Source organism: Cryptomeria japonica, chromosome 8, assembly GCF_030272615.1.
Source record: "Cryptomeria japonica chromosome 8, Sugi_1.0, whole genome shotgun sequence".
Taxonomy (NCBI): Eukaryota; Viridiplantae; Streptophyta; class Pinopsida; order Cupressales; family Cupressaceae; genus Cryptomeria; species Cryptomeria japonica.
Window position 1 is genome coordinate 321,057,835 of NC_081412.1, and position 27,750 is coordinate 321,085,584.

Sequence of the window (27,750 nt, forward strand, 5' to 3'; positions counted from 1 at the left end):
CGCCCCATTGCAAATGGGGACCCTCTCTTTTCCTGCTTTCTAGGGTTTTTGTTAGTAGCTTGTGGCCTTCCGTTTCAATTTTGCCAAGCCTTGCCTAGTTTAAGCAGCTCAAGTCCTAAGGATTGAAAGTTAGTTTTTGCAAACCATGTGATTCTAGTATGAACACCATCAAAGTGCTTAGAAAGGCCAAAGGACGAAGATCGCAATTGATTTAGACAACTTTCTATTTTTAGAAAATTTGCTTTTTCCTATTTTTTAGGAAGTTTTGTTTTTGGCATTTTTAGCCCGATCCCCGATATGGCTATTTTTAGAAAGTTTTTCCTATTTTTTAGGGATATCTGCTTTTTGCTTTTTCAGGATGGGAATCTAGGGTTTGCACTGATACCACTGACCCGCTTCGGCTGAAACCCAAAATTTCCAAGTTTTGACCTAAAAAGCCAGTTCCCTACATTTTAGGGGTCATATTGCTTCAGATGGTTTGCCTAAGTATGGATTTTAAATTTCAAGTTAATCTAGTTAAATTTGGTTAAAATATGAAATTTTGAAATTTTCCAATTTTTTTCTAAGTATGGCTAATGGATAAGGTTAAGTGTCATGACAGGTGTTTAGAAAGTCCGCCCAAGCAAAGGTCCGCTATGTTGGGGAGATGATCGAGGTTTGCCATGATTGGAAGCCATCAAAAGTCTGCCATGATGAAGGGAAACCAAAAGTCCGCCATGTGTTAAAGAGGCCAAGAAGAGGGAGCTTAAAACTCTGCCCTCCTTGATGTCCTTCCTAAACTCCGCCCAAGGAAATAGATGCAACGTTGAAGACCTTCAAAAGTCCGCCATGTGGTGGCCTTCCTAAACTTCGCCATGCCTTGTGGAGTGGAAAAAGTTCGCCATGTTGAACACTTAAAACTCCGCCATGCATGTTGAAGGATATACCTTAAAACTCCGCCCTATGCTTTAGGTAGGGTCCCCTTCAAAGTCTGCCATATAGAGAGATGCTTGAAGTCCGCTAAGGAGAGGTCATAAAACTCCGCCCAAAATGGAGGGGCCATCAAAGTTTGCCACATGCCTTGAGGAGCTAATCTAAAACTCCGCCCTCCATGATGCCTTGAAAGTCCGCCTTGGTAGCCATAACTAAGCCCATGTTGAGTGTAGGAGGTGTTCAAAAGGTCCGCTCAACCATGACCAAGCTAGATAGGTGTCCAAAGTCCGCCATAGGTTGAGATCACTCCAAAGTCCGCCCTAGGAGATGCACCAAAAGTCCGCCCAAGGTGCTAAGCATGAATGTTCTCGCTTTTAAAAGTTTAGCGCATGTGTTTTCTTGGTTTTCGCCTTTGTTTAGTATGTCCACGCATATGCATGTTTAGCACATCTGCTCTTTAAGTTCTTGCATTCATGATGTATGTTAGCGCAAATGATTGTTTTCACGCTTTTGCTTCATCTGTTAGCGCTTTTGTTATGTGGGTTTGCACATTTGGTCAAGATGAACTTGTTTGATTTTGATTATGTTAAAATTTAGTCAGATGATTTTATTTAGACATTTTGATGTGTGAATTTGATAGATAGGTATTCATTTGATGTCTGATTGATAGAGAATTTGATAAATTTGATCGATAAGATGATTGATTGATAGATTGATGGATTGATTTGATAGCTCTAAGAGGCTGATTCAATCTCTAATGAAGAGCGTGATAGAGTTGATTGAACTCATCGATTGATGGTTTTAGGTTTGTTTTGATAGCCTGATTTGCTTGGTAGAAAAGATTCGATCGATCGCTTGATTGATAGATTTGCTAGTCTTACCTATACAAATCTTCATTTTTCACCCATGCCATCACCCTTTTTTAAGGAAATGGCATATTTTAAGTTTTGATAGTCTTACCTAACACTATTTTAGTCCATGTTATTTTTTTATTTTTGTCCAACTTTAACAATCCCTATTTATAACTCGCGAACTATTGTCAAATCATTTATTCTTGGATCTCACATAAGACAAAATATGTGAGTTTTAAAAGAGAATTGTAATAGTTTGCATCAATTGATTAACCTTGTTTACCAAAATTTAATTTTAATATTAGTGGACAAAACATTTTTTAACATAATTTGCATACCATGCATATAACTAATAATATAGCACTTTAAAATTTATTTCCATGCAATAGCTTAAAACACAAATCTTATCATTCACTAAGCATTCATAATTTTTATTCCAAAATTTGTTATTCATTCAACAATATTTAGTACACCTATTTTGCTTCATTATTAGTGTTCTATCTTTTGTGTTATTGTGTTTTTATGAGTTAACAATTATTTAAAGCCTCATATCATATTAAGTATTAGACCGATTTGTTATACTTATAAATAGAGATTTTGTGTTTAGCTTATACTATTTCATTTATGTCTTTAAGTTTATTCAATTCTTACGTGTATTTCATTATCCAATCTCTACTTCTAACTAAACAATATAGACGTGATGCCCTAAAAATATCCCCCAATCAAAAAACATAAAATCTTTTTACTTGCATTTTAAGTGCACATCAATGAATTGCTCTAGGTGAATAAAAAAATATATACTTTTTTTTCAACATGATTATGAAATATCCTCAAAATCATTGTATAAATAAGAAATAACAATTAGATAGTACATATACTATGCTAGTTTTTGTTTGCATAGAAATTCATTTTCTAATTCAAAGAATAGTTGTATTACACACCTATTTCATTCTGTCACATTAAAAGGTACAAATTAACTTCATAGAAGTGCAAAGAGAGCAATTATTACTACAATAACAAGGCCTGCGAAACATATTTTATAAGATGTATTTGTACAAAGCTGATACTGCTGTATGTGTTATAATCTAAACATCCATGCGACTCTTTGAAGGTAGTTTCCAATTTGCTAGTCAATTTAAAAAAAATTATTTATTCAAATCATTCACTCCTCAACAGTCTCAACTAATCAAAACTTGAAGATCCCAATAATTGAACAGATCGTTCCCAGACCATTATGCAACATTGCCGGTGGTTTCCAACATGCTTGTAAATTTCCTTGCAGTTCCTATATAATCATCTAAGCTTAGTTCGAAAACTCCGATAAGTTCCAATATAATCATCCCATCTTAGTTCGAAAACTCCAAAATAATGTAGCGAAGAATCGCATTCCTGTGATAAATGAAGTCAAAAATGCCTTTTAGAAAGGGCCATTTAGTCATCTTTTCTACCAAGTGAATTATTTTTTACATTCACATTATTCCTACAGTTTTGTGTCACGAGGATTGCTTTTATTAGCTACAAGATTAAGCATGCTCTGTATTGCAGAGCAGTACAATCTTGACTCTTGTGCTATCGATAAAATTCAAGAACTATCGATACTAAATAAAACACATCTCCAATCCGTAATCTAGCTTTGATCTAGATCATCATAACATTAGCACGAGGAGAATAAAAATAATGGGTATATAGTCTATGTTCTGTGTTCTCAATGTTATCTAAAGATCGTACACATGGATGTTAAAATGGAGTACGACTCTTGCAATCATCCAACCCCTGAACCCTTTCAGACAATTTGAATGTCAAAGCTTGACATGCCATAAAATCTGCTTTCATTCCTTTTGAGTCCTTGACAATTCCCAATTCTCAGGATACCTACGAACTATTCATTCAATTCTAGAAAGTATCTTTTTGTAACAATATCAAAGATCGTATTCTGAAAACATATATTGTACAGGTTAAGGAATTAGACTTTCATATTAGGCTCCTCCTTCCTTCAATTTTCTAATATGGTTTCATTTGTAGCAAAAAATACATGGACATCATCAAAATTTGGATTGAAATAAATTGATTCCTCTAAATCCAGTAAGGCTATACTATATTGCACTTCTCATAATATTGTTACAAATTTCGCATCCGATACCTTGCGAATGATATCAATCTTACAAATTGCAAGAAAGATTATGTAAAACTCAAAACGATGCTTCCATCACTTCTCAATGGCAACTAAGAGTTCGCTGCTTGCTGATTCTCACTGCTACATATGCGTATACCACTCAATATATAGCCTCCAGATGAGCTCATTTGCATATGAGGGTGTGTTCTGGAAGGGAGAACCTGTTGATGCATACAATGACCAAAATATTATTAGGGATCCTGAGAATACTTGAACGGGTACAGTTCGAACTTTGAACATTCCATTTCAACATTAAAATGTTCACCAATGAACAGCTAGGCCACACATTTGACAGGCCACTAACATATATATTCAAAGTATGAGATGAGAGCTACAATTTCGAAATGCAAGAAATCATAAACATGTGAAACCTTGAAGTTGGATATCTTGCCATGATCAAAACTAAAAATCTAGTACCCGTTACTTAATTTTTTCTGTTAAGGCTAGTCGTAAAACTCTCCTCTGTTTCAGGTCCTATAGAAAGATTATATGAAATGGAAATCACCATCTTTAGCTAGTGTCCTATCCAAGAGTACAAGAATCATTTGCACAGTAATCAGTTTTCTATATTGCACTTCACAGTTCAATATTAATTTACCAAGGATAAGAAATCTTCGATTATAGTATAATCTCACAATATTCATCAGAAGAATAATCCATGCTGGTTAGGCACCAGAATATTGGATAGAATGAGACGTGTAAAATATAATCAAGGATGCTCAGCAAGCATTATCAAAAATAACAACCTATATCCACGTCAACCACAATGCCAGCCAAATACAAATTTCCAAACAACATGAGAAATACACCTAAAATAAGAAATGATGAATTTTAAAATGCAAAGTTACTATGAAAGACCTGGATAAATTATAAATAGAAATGTTCAGGCAACGTACTAAAGTAATAAGGAAAGTCTTATTTTAATTCAATTTTGGAAAACATTATACAAGCATATGCTTCAGGGCACACTCAAGTGTGAGTATTAGAATGGGTTTGAATGAAAATAAAAGTGATAAAATCAATTGGAGGCCAAACAAGCACAACCATCCTGCCTAGATGTTGACGGACAAGAAAAATGCAAAATTGATTTCAAACAATTTACTCCTCTTCAAGAAAGTACTTCATTTTGACTATTCAAAAGCAAATACAGGGAATTTAAATAAAAAAAGTGTCACTGAGCAGTGGCCTCTATTCTGGAAGTATCTTTAATTTCTCCACCGAATGAACTAAAAACTTTCAACATTTTTGTTTTCTCTAACAAGGTTCTTCTCCTTGTAGTGCATACCCACACTGGATTTGATACTGATAAGGTACATGTTTCAGTCCATATTGCAGACTCCTTTCACTGTGGATCCTGCCCTAGTATCATACCAACTCAAGACCTGCAGGACCCTCATTGTATATGAGGCAAACCTGGGTCCCCATGGCCTTTGAAAAAACATCAATGAATAGAAAGAGAGAAAAAAGATTTAAAGCCTGATCTCACCATAAAAGCAATTACTGACCATATAAATTACAAAATTTTCACCTTTCGAAAACTCCATTGCTATTCATTGCTCAGGCTAGAAGTACGATTTGTGATTAAAAAAAATCATGTTCTTGCTATTGCTATGGCTCTGCAACTATTAGCTACAAAGAAGACCAAGGAGCTTGCAACAAGGATAATATTTATTCTACATAAATTATTAAATCTTTTTTCAAACTTTTAAAAAATTTGTTTTGTAATGTCCCCTCTTTGAATAGGATTAAATTATAAATAATAATAATAAAATTAAAATACAGAAGAATAAAAATAAGATTAAAATTAAAATATAAAAGAATGAAATTAAAATTTAATAAGTTTAATGAATGGTTAGAAGGCATCAAATGAAAAGTTGTGACTCCCTCAAACATGAGATATAAAATGGAGAAGAGAACCTCATTTAAAAGGAAGATGGGTGAGGAAGAAGAAAGGAGCATGTGAAACAAGGAGGGACTAATGGAAGTAGAAAGGAATGAGAAATGATGAAGGGTTGTAACTTATTTAAAGGGTGATAATTATTTAAGGTTGTAACCCTTGCAAAGGGCAGATATGATGAAGAGGTGTGACTCTTCCTCACATGGGAAGATATAAAGGGGAGAAGGCTTCATTTGAGGAATACATCCAAGGGAGATCAACTTGGGGAATAGAAAATAAGCATTGTAATGAATAATTAGAAGTGCAGATCTAATCTGAACAATATGACAGCAATGAAGAGACATGATCCGTTTGAATGGACATCTCTCTCCAAAGAAATGTGTCTACTCAATGAGATATGAAGTTATAAAAAAGCAAGCAATTAATGGAAGAGGATCATCATTGAATCTCTCAAGCAGAATCAGATTCCAAGCACAGTTGATAAATAAATACATTTGCCAAGGAAGATCGAAGCATTCAGCATAACAGCACTTCAGTCCAGGATCGACTCATAGAGGTTGAACAACATATAAACCAAAGTGAATTCATTCTCAGATCAGGCATAATATGACTGACTGATGCTATATCAGATTTGCCTTCCTCAGCACTATCCTTCTTACAATCACTTGTTGCTTTACATAATAGATAATGCTTGGGAGATGAGACAGTGATGGGGAAAGCATATACAAGCAACCCACTAAGTAGGCCACCTCCGTGGATGTCCTTATTGACTGCCCAACAAGGCCAAGAGGGCTTTGGCAGTCACTCTGCTCTTGGGCTTAGTGTAGAAATGGCTTTGGGTGGACCTATTATATCTCTTCCTCCAAACCCTAAAATGCTTGTATAATATTATTGATAGTATATGATCTTGTCTAACCTTTAACTCTTAATTGCAAGTTGGCCTCCTTTAGATTTTGGCGCCAATATATTTTATTATGTGGCGTGTGTATTTAGGATATCGTGGAGATTGGGCTGGGTATAGATTAGGGGTCACGTTACCCTAGGATAGGGCCCAGACCTAAAGGGGTTCGGATGTTGCCTTAAGACAATCCGAACCCATACATAGCTCTAGTTACAAACAACATGGTGTATGTGACAAAGGACGAAGCTGATAGCATGTATCAGGATTACTTGGAGGAGTATGACGCCATCGTCAACCATTCCTGGCTGGACAAGCCAAGGAAAGGCGCCTCCAAACTTCAAAGGAAGAGCTTAGTGAGAGCATACTTCAAGGAAGACATTGGAGACATGATCGTTCTGCTGAACAAAATAATGGGAAATCCTCAAGGTGCTCCATTCAAGCCTTGGAAGTATTATTTCATTAATGAAATAATGAATGGAGTAAAGATGATAGACTGGACCCGGATGATTAGCGACAACCTATAGCTAAACCACCTAAGCCCGCCAGACAGTTTTCTTTAATCCAGAGAGACAGTGCAGGATTCAAGACAGTCCAGATAGCGGTGCCTAAAGAAGGAAAAACTAGGGGCAATGTCGCCGCAGACGATTACAAGATCACCACCATAGAGCTGGGAAAGCCCACCCAAGACCAAGAGGTCCAGTATTTCGATGACTCTTGTAATGCTCTGAAGGCAAGTTTAGCTCAGGAGAGAGAAAAGAGAAAGAAGGTTGTAGAAGAAAACCAACAGTGGAGAAAGTATGTTCTCCATCTTACCAGGCCACTTAACCATGAGATCCTGGTTACCCCTCCACAGCCTCTTCAACAGGAATCGATGAAGGATTATGAGGATATGAAGGGCACATTCACACAGGCAAAGGAGTGGATTTCAGATGCTTCAGCACATGCTAATATACTGGTAGAAAATTTAGTGTCAGCACATGAGTGGGCCTCTTCACTGGTCAGCCGTATCCAGGATCTAGCTACCAATTGGGAGGACGTGGAGGAAATTCAAGATGAAATACTTCCGCATTTGAAGGTTATCCAAGGCTTGTCGAAGAGAAGTCTAGTGGATGCAAGTGTCATACAGGCTGGAGATAGGTATGACTTCAACATCTGGTATTATGCCTTGGTCACTCGGATTGAAGTTTTGAAGAAATTTGAGACCAAGTGCTTCGAGACAGAGGAGAGTGTCAGGGAGATCTTAAGCAAGGTGTTTCATGTAGCGTCTGAGATCTGGAAGAAAGAGAGTATAAGGGAGAAGCATTTGTAGGCAGAGAACTTGAGAGCTAGGATTCAGTCAAGCTTCTTCAAGGATTCAGGGATGATTGACAAGGGCGATCTTTCAAAGATTGCAAACTTTCTCTTCATCGATGAAAACTTTCTTGCCCAAGCGGTTGAGTGGGAAAGCATCCTCGCCACATGTACCGATGATGTGAACATCATCGACTTCCAGATTAGCAGTTTGCCAAGTGTCACTATGGAGGAGGTCAGGCTTATTGTGTCCAAGTACATCGAATCTACGAAAGAGGAAAGTGGACGCTCACCTCAGTGAGATTAGTAGATGTGCCACATGTCACTTTCTTATTCATTCAAGCTGATAGTGTTTCGGGAAACCCTAATTAGGGTTTATAGCTTTCAATCTTGGCCCTTGATCACTGTTTGATCTCGGCTGTTCATTTGTTTTTGAGAAACTATATAAGGCTACCTCCTCTCATTTGGAGGGTGTGAGGTTTTTGATGTATTGTTGCGTAAGGTCATTTCCAGATAATATATTGCATGTGCGCTTTCTCTTAAGGCTTTGTAATCCCTATTGTTTGAATGATTTGCATGGTTTCAATTTCCTCAACACTTAGTTAAAGTTAATTTAGATTTGCTTCATTGTTGTTAATTTGAATGAAGGATTTGATAAGTGTCAATTGATGGTGTACCTCTGCTCATACTTTTGGTGAATGGATGATTTCCATTTCACCGTGCAAAGTTAGTCTAAGCCCATCCTCTATGCATCCCACTACCTTAATCATAAGCACAATCCATTGAAGATTGCACCGGTTTTGTGTAGTTGTCCCTAGTGTGGCGAAGCAAAGTTTGGATTAGATTAGCTTTCTTGAACCCTATCTCTTTTCTCCTTTTTGAAAGTCTAAATCCCCGAAAATCCCCCCCCCAAAAAAGGGCCCAAAATTGCTAAATCTATCTAAGTCCAGCAGTTCAAAGATACTTGTTAACATAAGTCCCCCTTGAGATTTTCAGCATACACTACCCAAGAAGCTATTCCACTAAAGTCGCTTGTTCGCACATATAGACCTTGGAATCAGTAGTGATTTTTCAGGAGAGGATAGAATACCTTCGGGTATCCTATCCTAATGTTTGGTAGATGATAAAACAAACACCAACATAAAATGGGTTTTATCTTAGGAATGTTCAGGAACATTTATTCGGGTTGGTGCTAGATGTTGTTGTAAATGATGTTCAATTCTCAATTCAATATGCAAGTTATATTCTAGTGTATATTTTCTTGATCTATGTATTATCTATTTATATGATAAATCTGACTATTTTCTTTTGTATGGTAGGTGAGAGGAGCATTTATTGATTTCGATGTCCTTCTCACAAATGCCAATTGATATGTATATGCAAGCTGGGTACGATCAAGCAATGCCTTGACCGGTCATGTCTTTTAGACATGACCGATCAAGACATTACTTGATCGTGCCCCTTGGCTTATCGCAGTAATTACAAATGGTGCATGTTTAACAACTGATACCAATCGGTGTATGCTTAACTTAACAGCCCGATACCAATCGGTGCGTATTTACCTTGCCACCCGATATCAATCGGTGCAAGCTTACATTGCCACCTGATACCAATCGATGTTTAGTTAATCCGATAATCATTATTGTTCACTGTTAAATATATTAACCGATATAAATCGGAATACATTGGTTAGCCCGATTTAATAATTGGTGAACACAAATAATATAACCGATATTAATCAGGATTCTATGCTATAGGATGATTATCGATAGTTAAGCATTTGATCGAACTGAGTAGATTGATCATATAAAAATGAAGAATGGTTATCAAATGAAGGATTAATAGCTTGAAGTTTTTCATCATAATTTATCGATAGGATAAATGATTGAATGAGAGACTTCATTTATCTCTCATTCAATCATTTATCTTATCGAAGCTATCATGCATTAACACTCCCTCTTAGCTAAGTAAGATAAATGAAAAACAATATATCAAGCATCACAATTCAAATGATGGTTAGTATTCTTTACACAATCTGTCTCTCTAGAAAATCATATCATCTAATCACATGATATGAAGTATCACCTAAACACGTGATACAAATGTCCATCACGTCAATCTTGTGATGACAGGATATCACCTAAGCATGTGATATCAGTATTGCCTAAACATGCAATACTTAAGGATAATCATATGAGAAGGATTAAATTCTCATCTTATCCAAGTTGTGGTATGTGCACCAACATCTTATACAAATGTTTTACCACAACATAATCATGGCATATCCATGACACACCAGAGATCCAACATGATAATTGGTCTGGACATCAAAAGATCGTCACCTTATAATGTCTACATACAAGTGTTCATTATCTTGAGAGATCGTCACCTCTTTAGATGTGAACTCGGGGGATAAAATCCAAAATGTCCTATCATGACAAAGAAGTTTACACATTAAACATCTTATTGATATGCAAATACAGATTACAAAGCAAATTACCTTTCTATCATACCTAAACCTTTTCTAAAGTGATCAACCTTCACTCTGGAAAGAGGTTTGGTCAGAATATCTGCAGTTTGATCTCCTGTACAAACATATTGTAATTGGATCACCTTCCCGTCTACCATATCTCGCACATAGTGGTATGGAATCTCAATATGCTTGGATTTGTCATGGAACACTGGATTTACTGAGAGTTTTATGCAGCTTTGATTGTCACAATGTATAACACTGGGTTTCATAGGCTCTCCAAACAACCTCACAAGCAACTTCCTAGCCATACTGCTTCTCGGGCAGCCATAGAAGTTGCAATGTATGCAGCCTCAGTGGAGCTTTGAGCTACAGAAGACTGCTTCTTGCTGATCCAAGATATCATAGCTGAACCTAGACTGAAGTAGCACCCTGAAGTGCGTTTTTTGTTAGTCACACTTCCAGCCCAGTCTGAATCTGTAAATCCATGTAAGTCTATATCAACTTTCTCATATTTGAGACCAAGGTTCAGGGTACCTTGTAGGTATCTCATAATGTGTTTTACTGCAACCAGGTGTATCTCCTTAGGTTCACACATAAACTGACTTAGAGCATTAACTGCATAACAGATATTTGGCCTTGTATTTACCAGGTATATCAAGGACTCAATCATCTGTTTGTATTGAGTAGGGTCAGTGGGTTGTGACTCTGTTGTTGCTTCTTTAAGTTTATGTAAATTGGTTTCCATAGGAGAGGTCATAGGCCTACAATTTAGCATTCTGAATCTCTTCAAAATGTCCAAGGTATAATTTCCTTGGTTTAGTATAATGTTGTCAAAATTCTGTCATACTTCCAATCCTAGGAAGTAATGAAGGAGCCCCAAGTCCTTCATATCAAATTCTTTGGATAGATCTTTCTTGCATTGATCTATAAGGTGATCATTTCCTATGATTAATAAGTCATCAACATATAAAATCAATATTAGCATATCGCCTTTATTTCTTTTGAAGTAGAGATTAGGATCTGCATCATTCTTAGTAAAGTCTAGTGCTGAGAGATAGGTGTCAATTCTTTCATACCAGGCGCTGGGAGCCTGTTTAAGTCCATAGAGAGCTTTCTTGAGTCTACACACATGAGACCCCGCATCATGAATTTCAAGCCCTTCAGGTTGCTCTAGGTAGACTTCTTTTGAGATCTCACCATTTAGAAATGATGTCTTAACATCCATCTGGTGTACCTTCCACCCCTTTGCTGCTGCAATGGCTAGTACAACTCTTACTAATGTATACCTGGAAATAGGTGCAAATGTTTCTTCATAATCTATTCCTTCCCTTTGTGAAAAAAATCTAGCTACAAATATGGCCTTGTGTTTCTCAGTACTGCCATCTGCAGCATGTTTGATCTTGAAAAGCCATTGAGATGAAACAACAGATTTCTTAGTTGGCCTAGGAACAATCTCCCAAACATCATTCTTCATAATGGACTGATACTATTCAGACATGGCATCCTTCCATACTTGATGTTCAAGTGCATCTGATACATTGTTTGGTTCGGCTTTAGAGAGATCATTCATAAGGGCAACATAACTAGTGAATTTATTAGGCCTTTTGCTTTCCCTAAAGGTTCCTGAAGGAGCAACAAACTTCTGAGCTTCTGCTACAGTCTTGGTGGCCCATAGTGGTCTTTTCTTGAGGTTTTCTCTAGGTGGACTTTGAGTTTCACCTATGGTTTCCTCAGGTTTCTCCCTCTGAAGCTCGGGAGTAGGATCTTCATCTATGCTAGGGGTAGGGATATAGACTTCAGGCTCTACTGAGCTTTGGGCTCTTTTGAAGGCTAAGTCTTCTTCAAAGATCACATCCCTACTTAGTTCAATATTCTTTTGACCAGGTATATAGATCATGTAGGCCTTGGAGGTTTCACTATATCCTACAACGATTCCCCTTTTTCCATAAGGCTCTAATTTTAATCTTTTCTCCCTAGGTACATGAATATAGACAGGACATCCGAATATCCTAAGGTGGCTGATATCTGGTTTCGATTTAGTAAAGACTTCCTCAGGGGTCTTATCTTCAAGATGGGAGTGAGGACATCTGTTTTGAATATATACAACAGTGCTAGTTGCTTCTGCCCAAAGATTGACATTTAGATTCTGATCAAGAATCATAGCTTTGGCAACTTCAATGATTGTCCTATTTTTCCTCTCAGCTACCCCATATTGTTGAGGATTATAAGATATTGTTAACTCCCTCTTAATTCCTGAATTTTTACAAAAATCTTTAAATAATTTTGATGTGTATTCCCCCCCATTATCAGTTCTTAGGGTTTTAATTTTATTTCATGAGTAGTTCTCTGTTAGTGATTTGAATTCTTTAAACCTATTGAGGATCTCTTCTGATTCTTTAAATTTCAAAAAGTAGATCCAAGTTTTCCTAGAGTAGTCAGCAACAAATATTACATAATACAAAAATCCCACTAAAGAAGGTACGGACATGAGTCTACATACATCATAATGAACTAGCTCTAAAATTTTACTTGTTTTCCTAGTACTATTTTGAAAAGCACCCTTAGTATTTTTACCTAGGGCACATCCTTTGCATGCCCCTGAATGATATTGCTTTAACTTAGGTAGGCCTGTGACAAGGTCTCCCATTGATGATAAAGCTCTAAAATTTAGGTGGCCTAGTCTTCTATGCCATACTTCATTAGCATCTGTAGTTTCATGGATTAGGACTAAATAGGGCTCTGTGCATAGCTCATACAAGTAGCCTTGTCTTTGACCAAAAGTTTTAGCTTTCTTGATGGATGAATTCTTTGGCCAAGCCAATACTTTGTTGTCCATGAAGACCACTCCTTTAAGTTGTAATGATACACCTGATTTTAATTTGATGGTGCAGGTTCCAACTCCTCTGACTGGATGTGTGGAGTCATCTCCGATAGTTACTTCCTAATCATTCTCCTCTTTCATGGAGTCTAGCACTTCTCTGAATCCTGTAATGTGTCTGGATGAGCCACTGTCGATCACCCAGGAGTTAACTTTGTTTGATGCTTGGTTTGTGAGTACTGAATAGAGTACATACTTCTCGGGGTCTTCTTCCCTTTTAGATTTTCCTGCTTTGGCAAATGTGGCTTGTTGTTTGGCTCTTTCTGGACATTTGGCAACATAATGCCCAAATTTGTCACATCTGTAACATTGAATCTGTGAAAGGTCCTTCTTGAAAGTGTTCTTGCCGTGACGACCTTTTCTCTTTCTAAATTGTTTCTGCTTGCTTTTCTTGTTTGAGTTTGTATTTAGAACTTGGAGATCTTCATCTATATTCTTTTGCTTGATCCCTTTCTTATTTTGCCTTGATTCCTCTTGGAGACAGACAACCTTTAGCCTATCGAATTTTGGAAATTCATCTCTCACACTGATGCCTTGGACGAATGTTTCCCATATGCTAGGCAACCCATCTAGAGCAATGAGTGTTAATTCTTTGCTTTGGATCTCATATCCAAGAGTTGCCAGTTCATCCCTTAAGGCTGATATTCGTATGAAGTAGGCATTGACTGATTCTCCTTTGATCATGGCTATGTGATTTATTTCTCTTTTTAAAGCCAAGGTTCTACTAGCATTAGATATCTCAAATGCATCTTCAAGTGCTTGAACATGTTGTAGGCTGTTTCATGTTTCCTTATGATGGGCATAATATTATTTCTCACCCCATCAACTATGATTTTGATGGCCTTTTCATTTCCCTCTCTCCAAATTGTTTTGTCAGGTTCTGCAGTTTCAGTTTTTACAAATGATTCGACTTTATTTTCTTTTAGAATCATCTGAATTCTGAACTTCCATGTTGAGAAGTCATCACCTCCTCCGAGTCTATCTTCAAATCTGATAGCGCTATCCATTAGAAGAATTGTGATGTTGAATATATGCTTGTTTTGAATTTTCCACAAAATTGAACAGCCTCAGGTTCCATTTAACTATAGCTCTGATACCATGTAAATGATGTTCAATTCTCAATTCAATATGCAAGTTATATTCTAGTGTATATTTTCTTGATCTATGTATTATCTATTTATATGATAAATTTGACTATCTTCTTTTGTATGGCAGGTGAGAGGAGCATTTATTGATTTCGATGTCCTTCTCACAAATGCCAATTGATATGTATATGCAAGCTGGGTACGATCAAGCAATGCCTTGACCGGTCATGTCTTTAGACATGACCGATCAAGACATTACTTGATCGTGCCCCTTGGCTTATCGCAGCAATTACAAACGGTGCATGTTTAACAACCGATACCAATCGGTGTATGGTTAACTTAACAGCCCGATACCAATCGATGCGTATTTACCTTGCCACCTGATATCAATCGATGCAAGCTTACATTGCCACCCGATACCAATCGGTGTTTAGTTAATCTGATAATCATTATTGCTCACTGTTAAATATATTAACCGATATAAATCGAAATACATTGGTTAGCTCGATTTAATAATCGGTGAACACAAATAATATAACCGATATTAATCGGGATTCTATGGTATAGGATGATTATCAATAGTTAAGCATTTGATTGAACTAAGTAGATTGATCATATACAAATGAAGAATGGTTATCAAATGAAGGATTAATAGCTTGAAGTTTTTCATCATAATTTATCGATAGGATAAATGATTGAATGAGAAACTTCATTTATCTCTCATTCAATCATTTATCTTACCGAAGCTATCATGCATTAACAGTTGTGACCTTTTTCACACATCGCCCCATTGCAAATGGGGACCCTCTCTTTTCCTACTTTCTAGGGTTTTTGTTAGTGTCCCGTGGCCTTCTGCTTCAGTTTTGGCAAGCCTTGCTCACTTTTGAACGGTTCAAGTCCTAGAGATTGAAAGGTAGTTTTTGCAAGCCAAGTGATACTAGAGTCCAGATACCGTCAAAGTGCCTAGAAAGGCCAAAGGACGAAGATCGCAATTGATTTGAACGAATTTGGACAACTTTCTATTTTTAGAAAGTTTGCTTTTTTGCTTTTTCCTATTTTTTAGGAAGTTTTGTTTTTGGCATTTTTAGCCCAATCCCCGGTATGGCTATTTTTAGAAAGTTTTCCCTATTTTTTAGGGATGCTTGCTTTTTGCTTTTTCGGAATGAGGACTTGAGGTTTGCACTGATGGCACTGACTTGCTTCGACTGTGATCCAAAATTTTCAAGTTTTGACCCTAAAAGCTAAGTTCCTATATTTTAGGGGGTGATGGCACATTCAAAGGATAATTAGCTTGAAAAATCATCTAAGTCTGAAAAATCATCCCGATCCTCCAAAAACTAGATTTTGCATTATAACTCCTGGAGGTCCAAAACCACTCTAAAACATCCTGACAATATATATGAAATATAACTTAAAGTATAAGAAAAAATGTTATATTTCATATATAGTTTGCCCTCTTGAGGCCTTCCAAAAGTCCGCCCTTGGAGATGTCTACCCAAAGTCCACCCTCTTGATGAAGAGTCTCCAAACTCCGCCCAAGGTGATGATGCATGGTAAGCTTCCAAAAGTCCGCCCAAGAAGGACACCTTCCAAACTCCGCCCTTTGCCTTGAGAAGGTAGTGAAAAGTCCGCCCATGATGGTGTGCAAGCCGCCTTGGTGTCCTTCCAAAACTCCGCCATGTTGGGAGGTAGACCAAAAGTCCGCCATGTAGAGGGATGTCAAAAGTCCGCTCATGATGGTGTATAAGCCTCTTAAGGCCTCCCAAAACTCCGCCTTATAGTGGAGATGTCATAGAAGTCCGCCTAGCCAAGGTATGATGATGCCATGGAGAGATGCCTCCAAAGTCTGCCCTAGGAGTGATCTCTAAACTCCGCCATCCTTGTTGGAGGGATGTTAAAAGTCCGCTCATGATAGTGTGCAAGCCTCTTAAGGCCTCCCAAAATTCCGCCTTCGAGGTTGTCTCTTCAAACTCCACCCTATAGTGGAGATGTCATAGAAGTCCGCCTAGCCAAGGTATGATGATGCCATGGAGAGATGCCTCCAAAGTCCGCCCTAGGAGTGATCTCTAAACTCCGTCATCCTTGTTGGAGGGATGTTAAAAGTTCGCCCATGATAGTGTGCAAGCCTCTTAAGGCCTCCCAAAACTCCGCCTTAGAGGTTGTCTCTCCAAACTCCGCCCTATGGGATGATACCTTCAAAACCCCGCCCTGCCTAAAGGTTTTCAAAAGTCCACCCAAACTTAATGGTGAAGGTAGTAAGGTCATCAAAAGTCCGCCATGTTTGATGAAGATAGCCATGTCCTTCCTAAACTCCGCCCAAGCATCATGTTAGAAGATGAAAGCTCCGCCTTGGATAGCAAGTCCAAAAGGCCGCCCTATCATGGGGAATGTCCAAAGTCCACCATGTAGGGGTAGTAGAAAATCCGCCCTATTCCTTGGGAGTGGTCTTAAAACTCCACCATGCTTAAGGAGGTAGACCAAAACTCCGCCCTCCAAGCAAGTAGCCAACCTTCTAAAACTCCACCTTATGTTGATGACCAACACTAAAACTCTGCCATGCAAAGGAAGAGCATCAAAGTCCGCCCAAGGAAGACCTTCAAAACTCCGCTCTAGGCCTTGTTGAGGTCACACAGAGTCCGACATGTTGGAGAGTGAGGTTTTTGATGTATTGTTGCGTAAGGTCATTTCCAGATAATATATTGCATGTGCGCTTTCTCTTAAGGCTTTGTAATCCGTATTGTTTGAATGATTTGCATGGTTTCAATTTCCTCAACACTTAGTTAAAGTTAATTTAGATTTGCTTCATTGTTGTTAATTTGAATGAAGAATTTTTGATAAGTGTCAATTGATGGTGTACCTCCGCTCATACTTTTGGTGAATGGATGATTTCCATTTCACTGTGCAAAGTTAGTCCAGCCCATCCTCTGTGCATCCCAATACCTTAATCATAAGCACAATCCATTGAAGATTGCATCGGCTTTGTGTAGTTGTCCCTAGTGTGGCGAAGCAAAGTTTGGTTTCTCGAGAGCATCCAATTGATACCGTCTCCGGAGTTCGTAGGATTAGATTAGCTTTCCTAAACCCTATCTCTTTTCTCCTTTTTGAAAGTCTAAATCCCAGAAAATCTAAAAAAAAGAAGAGCCTAAAATTGCTAAATCCATTCTAGTCCAGCAGTTCAAGACAGTTGTTAAACGTAAGTCCCCCTTGATATTTTCAGCATACACTACCCAAGAAGCTATTTCACTAAAGTCGCTTGTTCGCACATATAGACCTTGGAATCAGTAGTGATTTTTCAGGAGACGATAGAATACCTTCACCAACAGGACTCACGAGTCCTTATGATAGACTCTTGACACCAGTTTTGGACGCCCAACCATGTAAATGTTTTCAATTTTCAATTCAAGGTGCAAGTTATATTCAAGGTTATTTTTCTTTTCAAGTATATGTTAATTCACAATATCATAAATCTGATTATTATCTGGTATGTTGCAGATGGAGAAGGAGCATTTATAAATTTCGATGTTCTTCTCACAATCACCGATCGATATATATATATGCCAATAAGGAGGATCAAGCAATACCTTGACCGCTCATGTCTATCAGACATGACCGATGAAGATATTACTTGATCGCACCTCTTCAACCATAATTGCGTTTAACCGATACCAATCGGTGTGCATATAATTAACAAGTTTAACCGATACCAATCGGTGTGCATATAATTAACAAGTAAAACCGATACCAATCGATATTTTGTGCTTTACGATTTGCAACCGATATTAATCGGTAGTTAGGCATTGGTTAAGAACCCGATGTTGATCGAAATTTGCATACAAGGTTATATATATATAAATCGAAGAATACGATCACAGCAAGATCGTATATATGTGAATACCTATATGATTATTGATATAAGAAAAACCGAACATAACATATCGAAGAATAATCATCAAATAAAGGAATGATAACTGAAGTCTTATCATAGTCTATCGATGAGATAGATGATTGAATGAGAGACTTCATTTATCTCTCATTCAATCATCTATCTTACCGAGGCTATCATGTATCAACAAACCAAGGTTTAAATTGGGTTTTTTTTTAACTTTTGCTCACTTTTGACATTTGGTATTGCTCAAAACAGGTCTGTAGGGTTTGAAGAAGGAGACGAAACAAGATCAAAACAGAAAAAGAGATCTAGGTAAGGATTTTTCTCTCTTTTTTTTTCATTTCCATGTTTTGAAAATTAAAAAAATCTTGATAAATAAGGGGATACACTTCCAAATTTTTTTCTATTTCCCTTTCTAACTTATTTCCTTACAATATTGTTGGTTGAAAATTTTGTACACTTGGGGACATATACAAAATTGTGGTTTCAACTACAGCACACGAGTAAAAACTCTCCTAATTAAGGGAAGACTCCCCCTATCTAACTACAACGTGGAAAATAAAATGGGATGGGACATCAATCTTTCTTCTTTTTTCAAGAAAGACAATATCCTTTTCTCTTCACAGAAAAAAATAGCGATTGAATAATAGCAGTAACCACTTTCAAGTGAAATAAGAGAAAGGAAATGAAGTTTCCTAAAAGCGCAAAGATTTCCATCACTTCCTTCGGGACGGGACAGCAATATCAAGCTCAAAGACTTGACTATTGGAAGTCCTACCTACCCTTTGCTATACTAAATTTTTACAACGAATAAAAGATATCAGTTCAAAGACTGGAATAATCTATTCTTTAAACACAAAGACAAGAACTAATGCAAGCTCAAAGACTTGCTGCTATTTCTTATCAAACAGTAATTTTTCCTCAAGAATAGATGCAAGCTCAAAGACTTGCTGCTCTTTCAAGAGAATTTCCTATTTTAATTAATCTTCTCTACTTGCAGCTCAAAGACTTCAAATTAGATTGGACTAAGCTCCTTTAGAAACACTTGGCATAGAAGAAATAAAAGATTCAAACTCAAACATGTAGCTCAAAGACTCAAAACTTGAGTAATCCTTCTTTATTATTCTTCAAAAACTTTTAATCCACATACATAAGCTCAAAGATTTCTTGCTGTAAATTTGGCAGAGTTTTTGCTTGCTTTCCAAAAGATATCTATTACAATAGACCCCTCAAGTATTTATAGAAGAGGAGCCTTGAGAAAAAGGTGGGAGGATCCTAACTAACTTGAGAGATTCTCTCAACCACCAAGACTTATTCAATAACTAACTAAGACTTCATTAACTAACTAAGAGTCACTCCAACTAACTAAGACTTATTCCAACTACAGTCCTAATCAGAGACAACTTGTAGTTGCCTTACATGTAATTACAAAAGTGCAAGTAATGTGTAACTTGCATTTTACAAAAAATACTTTTACATGCAACTTGTCAAAACTAAAAATTACAAAAGAGGGAAAATTCAACTAAGTGTTGAAAAACACTTAAGTTGCATTTTGTGAAGACACAAATCCTTGAAATTTCCGGATGCTCGCTTGTAGTTCCTCAGGATTCGGTTCATGGGTGTTCTTGGCAACAACCATAGTCTTCACAATAGTGTCATGACAGCGAAGGAGCACAGAATTGTTTTTATCCAGGATAGACTGGATTTCATGCAGAAAGGCTTGGTGTTTCATCAATGCTTGAATCGAAGCTGCCGAGAATTGCTCGCTCCTCCATTCATTATGAATCCTCATCTGTAAATCAGCAAGAACTTCTTCTTCTGGAATCAGCTCTCCATCCTGACTTACTATATTGCAAGAGGCCCTTTCACAATGTGAGACAATACCTCGGTAAACTTCACCCCGGAATCTACTTGCATCACCGATCTCCTCAATGAGGGATTTAAGAACAAGGGTCTTGTTTTCCATGAGTTCTTCAAATTCCAAGTACATGACCCTGGAAGAGATGATGGCATGCTCCTGCAAAATACTCAGCTGTTGTTGGGGCATGGTATGCCAGATTGTCAGACTTTTCTCAACACTTTCCAGATTCTTTTTGAAAGTATTAGAGGTCTGATCCAATTTCTCCTCAATGGTTTCCAACTTAGACATTATTTGAAAAATGTCTTTCATTACTTGTACACATTGATCATGAAGCTGATCAACCCAGGAATCCAGTGCTTGTACTTTCTGAGCAGCCCTTTCCACTCCACGAATCGATTCTTGGGAACCAGAAGAACCTATGGAGTTACTCCCTTCAGCAGCAGGTTTTGTGATTTTATGAATGGCTGCCATAAGCTGTCGGTTTTCCTCTTCTAGCTTGTCTTTCTTCGCAAGAAGATCATCACACATTTGCACTAATGAAGCAACAAAAAACTGAGCATCATGTTTAATGACCTCATGCGTTTGCTTGCCCAATTCTATCCTTGTAACCTTATAATCAGCAGCTGACATTTCATCAAGTGGCTTATCTGCAATAGGTTCCACAATTTTAGCTACTTTCATCTTGTTGCTATCAACAGTTACCCTAGAGATAGTCTTGGCCTTCTTAGCAACTTTGGATCTGGACTGTTTGAGTTGCTGGTAGTCAAAGGCATCAGGTGAGATCTCTTGCTTCTTCCTTTTGGGGGTGAAAGAACTAAGCCATGGAGGCAAAGTCATCAACTCACTTCCAGTAGCAGCCGTAAGCGAAGGAGAAGCAGTTTCTGTTTGAATTATCGTGGTCACCCTGGGAGGAATATCTGTTTGGACAGCGACCACGGTTTGTTCAGTTACCAATGGGCATGAAGATTGCCTCATGAATTCTTCAAAACCAGAAGTGGAAGTATCAATTTCTGATAATTGAATGCAAGTGGGATTATCTTCAGGAACTTTCAACACACTTTCTTGTTGTCGATCAGGAGAAGGCTCGTATGCTGAAATGGGAACTGCATTCTGAGGAGACTCATCCACGAGCAAATCAGGAGGAGAAAGAGGCGTCTCAATGGAAACTGGAGGAATGGCCTCATGAAGCGAGTCTGAAACTGGAGACTTAGGAGCGTCATCAGATTACTGCCCCTCTTCTGGATTATCCAGATTGATCACCTGAACATGGAATCGTGATTTTTCCTTCCCACGAATAGTCGTCTCCTCAGGAGGGAGCACTGCTGCACGACTGACTCGTAACTTGATCCTTGTGCCTGAAGATGAAGCACCCTCCTTGTTGTCAATCTGAATCTCATATTTCCGTCCAAGAGGCCCTGTAGAATCATCTTCTTTACCAACCTTGATTTTGATAAGTCTAATAGCATTACTTTTCAGCCATGCATTGGTGTTGGCCAAAATAGGCTGAAATCTGTCAAGGATGGAAATGCACTCCTTGTGTGACCATTGGATCAAAGGAAGTGGAGCTTCCTCAACCCTCCGTGAAGTGTATTCAGGATCAAGTATATGCTCGTCATCAATCATCCCTTGTGGGATATTCGCCAAGTTCAAGTCAACAATTTGCTCAACAGTGAGCCTGCAGTAATCCATCTTCAGAACTTCGGCTGAGGTGCGGAGATCTACCCAAATGTCTTCAATGCGATGAACATGCACAAAGGATTTCTTGATCTTCTCCTTCATACCTCTATAATCAAAATCAGCTCTAGGTTTGAACCTTTTAAGCTTGATTTCCTGCAATTCAGCTTCCATGGCCTTAGCCTTCACAGATGTGACAAGGGAGTATCGACCAATTTTCAATGGGTTTGTGGTAGAGATCCCCATTCCAGCCTTGTGTCTAGCAGACTGAAAAGTATGAACAACTATGATCTGTCTTCCCAACTCCATAAGAATTATCTTATCGGTTGGGTATCTTGGAAGCATGTATGGCTGACCATCATAGCATCCAATCCTCATATAGGTGAAGGTGGGAAATTGCAGGAACAAACACCCATACTCAGACACCTTGACCCATGCCTCATCTGATACTCTTTTGTTCCTGAGATCTCTGTCAAACTGACGCATGAAATATCCGAAGAATGCATCTTGGACCCTTCTAAAATGCAGTCTGCTGGGTTTCAATGGCAACTTGTATAAGCGAGCGATCACCCTTGGTAGAAAGACCTAGAAAGTGTCTAAGTGATGCTGCTAAATATACCAAATAAGAATTCATGAAGAAGGTCATGGTGGTAGGATCTGCTGCAAGTTGTTTGCACAAGGCATCGTTGATGACTTCCCCCCATGAAATGTGATGTGACTATTGTATGAACATAATGAACTGATACATCCATGGCTCAAAGACATTGGAATGCTCAAGGCCCATCATCCTGCTGAGAAGAGTGATGGTGTCTCCTATCTCCCATTTGAAATCACAACGGTACAACTTTGCCCACCTTGAGAAGGAAGGACGTGGCTCTTGGATCCACCTATTGATGTGTCGCTTGCAATCTTTTTCCCTCTTCACGTAATATTTTGCTGCACTTTCTTTGGTGATTTCCATATAAACAAGTGCAGGAGGTATTCTGAAGACCTTCTCGATTGTATCCGCATCAAGACGAATTATGGCTTCACCATCATCATTTTTGATGACTCTTGATTCCTTGTCAAAATGATGGGCGCATGCAAGAACAAACTCAGGTTCTAGGGCAGCCACTGGGAAGAAAGATGCATGATGGATATGGCTGTCCAACAGCCGCTGCAAGTTATTATCCTGTGGATCTTCTACCCTGTTAATGAATTCTGCCATATCAACGTGCCCTATCTCCGTGTCTCTGATGCGATCCAAAGGAGAAGAAACCTGGGAAGGTGCAACCTCATTCTGATATTTGTCATATTTGTATTTCATTTTCTTTGGAGTTGGAGATGCCAGCAAATCTGACATTGATTGTGAACCTGGAATGCTGTGATGAAGACTTAAAAGAGTTAAGGCAACATCATAGTCAGCGGCAAATATCATTCTTCCTTCTCCAAATGGGTAAAACTTTGATTCTTGAATTTCACGATTTTGTGAGAGGAAGAGGGAAATATGTAGAAATGGGAAAATCTTGACTTTGACCAATTTCGGATCTTGGGAGAATTTTCGCAAGTATACAAGTTGGAAAGGACATACATGCAATCGGGGTTTTAAAACCCAAATACAAGTACACTTGTAAATTCGAAAATGGAGAAATGGACGAAAAATGAGATTTTGACTTGCGGGAAATGATGGAAATGGAAAGTATGGATATGGGGAACATGAATGGATAGAAATGGGAAAATATGGGAAAGTCATTTTCATGAAAATGGGAAGAACTCTTCGACATGTAATCCGGTTTTTAAAACCCGAATTTGCAAGGGAGGGGTATTTCACACTTTTAACTTGGAATTTTGACCAAAAATGGTTAAATTTCTTAACCATAGGGGAAGAACAAGAATTTCCAGCGAACTTGTAATCGAGATTAAAAATCCCGAATACAAGTAAAAAGGGAATTTTGGGAAGAACAATGCAATTCAAAAAATTGCATACCAAGGGGAAGATTTCTTTCACAAAAACCAATTTTTGGGGGAAGAACAACACATGCCAAAAATGCAACTAAGAACGAAAATTAAGAAAACAAGAAAATAATAAAATGAAGGAAAGAAAGGAAAGAGAACATACCTTTCTTAAAAATGCAAAATGCTTCTCCAATAATGCAACAATTCTTGGAATGAAGAAGCAAAACCAGTAAAAAGGAGCAATCTGTAATGCCAAACCCTTATCATGTTTTTTGAAAAAATGCCCCAAACTGATAAATGTAGCAGCAATCCCAAACTTGGAGGACCAAAATGCCAATGAGAGAGCACATCCAAGTGGATTAGAGCAAAACACCTAAGGAGGAAGAAGAAGAAATGATGACAAATGTTGCAAAACGTAGCCAAAGGGAGTCACATGAAAAAAACGTGGCCACCATTTCAATCTCCAACGGCATGATTAAATAGCTCGACAATCCTCCTAAACTCCACGCCTAGATGGGAAAGGGCAAAATGATTTAGGAGAGTGGAGTTTGTTGAAGTTTTAAACCCTCAAAAAGTGGCATTTATTAAAAACGTGGTTGCTGATTTAGAGCAAAAAAACAAGTCAATGCAACCTACATTTGGTGTGAAAGATGTCCATGAATGCATGAAAATAGGATGCAAACCAAAACGCCTCCTTCCTCCAACAATCTTTCCATAAAATTTGCTTTGAAATGGTCAAAAATCGTTTTTCCTTGCATTTCGGGTTTTGAGCAAAAGACAAGTTCGAAATGCATAAGGGAATGAAAATTGGGTTTTTTAGAACAAATAACAATTTCTAAAATTCACTTTTTACTCACTAGGCCAAAATCGGGTTTTTTGAACCAAATAGCAAGTTTTATTTTTGACTTTTTCACTTACAAGGCAAATTCGGGTTTTTTGAACCAAATGACAAGTTTTATTTTTTACTTTTTCACTTGCCAAGCCAAAATCGGATTTTTTTGGACAAATGACAAGTTTAAAATTGTCAAAAATGCACTTGCAAGGCAAAATCGGGTTTTTTGGAGCAAACTACAAGTTTTAAAAACTTGTAAAAGGGAAATAAAATCCCTACAACAAGTTAGAAATACATGCACACATGTAATGGGGATTTAAAATCCCTATTACATGTAAAAACCATTAAAGTAGGGGTTTTTTGACCAAACTGCAAGTTTACTTGCAGTTGAGCCAAAAAATCCCTATTTTAACTAAACATGACCAAAAAACAAATAAAAATAACAAAGGAAGAAAGAAAAATTTCAAACAAATTGCAAGTAACATCTTTTAATAAAAAATGCACATGTAATAAGCTAAAAATTCCCCTACAAAAACCCAAAACAATGAATATCATTAAAACTTGCAGTTTGAAGAAAATTCTCCACCTGCAGTCGGGGTTTTAAAACCCGAAATTGAAGGAAAGGCATAGCAAATGAACCCAAAATTTGACGAAATTCGAAACGTAGTTCAAGGATAGACTGATGATTAAGCCAGTCCAAGGATTCGTCAAAATTCTGCCTCGGGAAGCGTGCCATAGAGTAAATTTTTTCATTTTTTCACAAAAATTTTAACATAGTGGTCCTTCATTTTTGGAAACAAAAACGAGGACAACAAATATTACTTCACTAGTTGTAAGTGTACTTGCAGACAACATAAAAGGTGTTGCAAGGTTGAGGAATGTAAATCTTCTGCTGGCTAAAACAAGATGCACCTCCAGAGAAATTAAAGAATAGGGGAATATGCATATAGCAAATGGGGTTCATCTCTGACATCACTAAGATAGAACCATAAGCACATCCTCAAGGTAGATTGTGTAATATTCCCTACGGTGTTATAACTGAGAAACACAAGGAATATTTACAAACACCTGTCTATTCAACTTGCTGTTACCAAATTAAGGTCTTGCTGGTATGTAGTCTCAGAGTTTTCAGAATGATGTAGAGGTGAACCATCAGATAAATTCTCATATAATATCAACTATAAATGACTGAAAATTAAAGCATGATAGCTGAGATTGCATATATGATCTAATTATGATGTTCAATCACTAATATTGACTCAAAACCAGGATGCTTAGTCCGCAGTTATTATATCAAACAGTTGGCACATGGTCCTCAGAAAACACGTTCAATGTAAAGTAGACTCGTTGCAAGCCCATCAGCTTTATTATTGAATTTCAAATGTCTTTAACAATGCAGATTGGAAGACTAGTTACAATAACTCAAACTCCTTAGTAACAACCTATCACACCCAACTAGTCTGAATACACAAGGCAGCCATGACCCATTATTACATGATCAAAATAATGAAATGATGGATAAGAACCTGATTACAATTCGACGAAGAAGGGGACAATATCCACGCACTATTCCCCTTGAAGGTGCTAAATCAAACCTTGTTTTATGTGCCACTCCTACCACTGTGGAAATCAGACTGAGGTCACATTGATCTGACAGCTGATTCCTCTCCAAATTGGTATTGAAGGAAGCGCCTCACTCTTAACAACAGATCGCTAGGCTCCAATGCGATTTTTGATGCTTCTTGTGATGTGTATGGACAAAATCGAAATTATGCACTGTCAGTCCTGAATTTTCTGATGTCTTCTCATTGCTGGCTGATCTCACTTTAAATCATCTCCAAATTAACACAAAGAGTATCGCCTTAGTCTTCTAAAGATAAATACCCTTCCAAAGTGACCTGTCAATGCTCAAATGAGAAGTCATGAACAAGATCGATGGTGAAGGCTGTCTGCTGCAAATTTTGTTTCAGTCTGATATAAAGCCGAATCTTCCACAATGCTTCCTCCAAAATGTCTTAAAGGAGTCGCCCATCCTTCCCAAACTTATCGCTAACTTCCTTTGTGGGGTTTGTTGCCCAAATGATGAAGAAGAAGCTAAATCGTGGGAGTAGGGTTGAACCCTGAATTTTGCTTCAGACCTGCAATATAGAACAGCACACTCCCAAATTTGTCCTCCAATGATCTTCAAGACCAGTTGCCTTTATCCTTCAATGAAACCGTAATGATTAGGATCTCAATATGATAGTCTGAAATTACTATGAATTCCAACCTTCATGGCAAATGTGAAATCAAATTGTCTCTTGGCTGTAAGTGCATTGTAAATTCATCACTATGCATTGATTAAAGGTCTAAAGTGACATTCAAGCATTGAAAAGATAAATTATGCATTGTAGTGTTGATTCTCAAGCATTTGGAAATCTTCTATAGTCATTTCAATAAGGACATTTCAGACTGAGATAATAGACCAGCGAGTTAGAAGGTGGCATATGAAGTTTTTGAAAATATTCCTTGGGTTGAAAATCATCAATTTCCACTCCTAGTTGACCAAGGGATATTATAGTGGTATTAGAGCTTGTATCCTACCATCCTGTGATTGATGAGCGAGAGGGAGATAAGGTATTACAATAGGGAATAGTGAAGGCAACAATTTCATATTCCTCAGGTTCCTGAAGCGGACACCTTATCTGAAGCATTGAGAGAGAAAAACAAAGAAAAGATGGCCGAAGAAGACAAAGATGCAAGAATGGAGCAGAAGTTTGACACATTAATAGATATGATGTCACAAATGCTTGGTAGAATGAATCAGCAGGCCAAAGAAAATAGAACAAATAACTCAGGTGAAGATAGTAGAAGTGGCAGCCGTAATGAAGTGGATAGAACAAGGGACAGATCAAAAGACAGGGCTACTACCCAACATGATGCTTACACTAGAGGATCAACCTCTAGACCTCTATTTCCTACCTTCACTCCTCGTGAAGAACAACAGGCAGCTGTTGTTCCTTATGCGGATGAGGTGCGACAGGCATCTCTTGAGTACGCTACTTTACCTCCTGACTTGAGAGAGATGTGGTCCTTTGATTAGTTCATGAATCAAAGGGGTAG

General features: G+C 37.8%; 1 protein-coding gene across 2 annotated transcripts in view; it reads right to left on the reverse strand.

Moving 5' to 3' along the window:
- Positions 1–3,381: 3,381 nt before the first annotated feature.
- Positions 3,382–27,750, reverse strand: part of LOC131061502 (uncharacterized) — a 267,609-nt gene continuing 243,240 nt past the window's right edge. The window contains exon 12 of one of the 2 annotated variants that reach the window (XM_057995217.2): positions 3,382–4,097. In XM_057995217.2, coding sequence (XP_057851200.2) covers positions 3,987–4,097 — 111 coding nt within the window. In that variant the 3' untranslated portion in view covers positions 3,382–3,986. Of the gene's footprint in view, positions 4,098–26,198; positions 26,854–27,750 lie in introns of those variants that run through there. The other variant, XR_009358652.1, reaches the window with a different exon arrangement.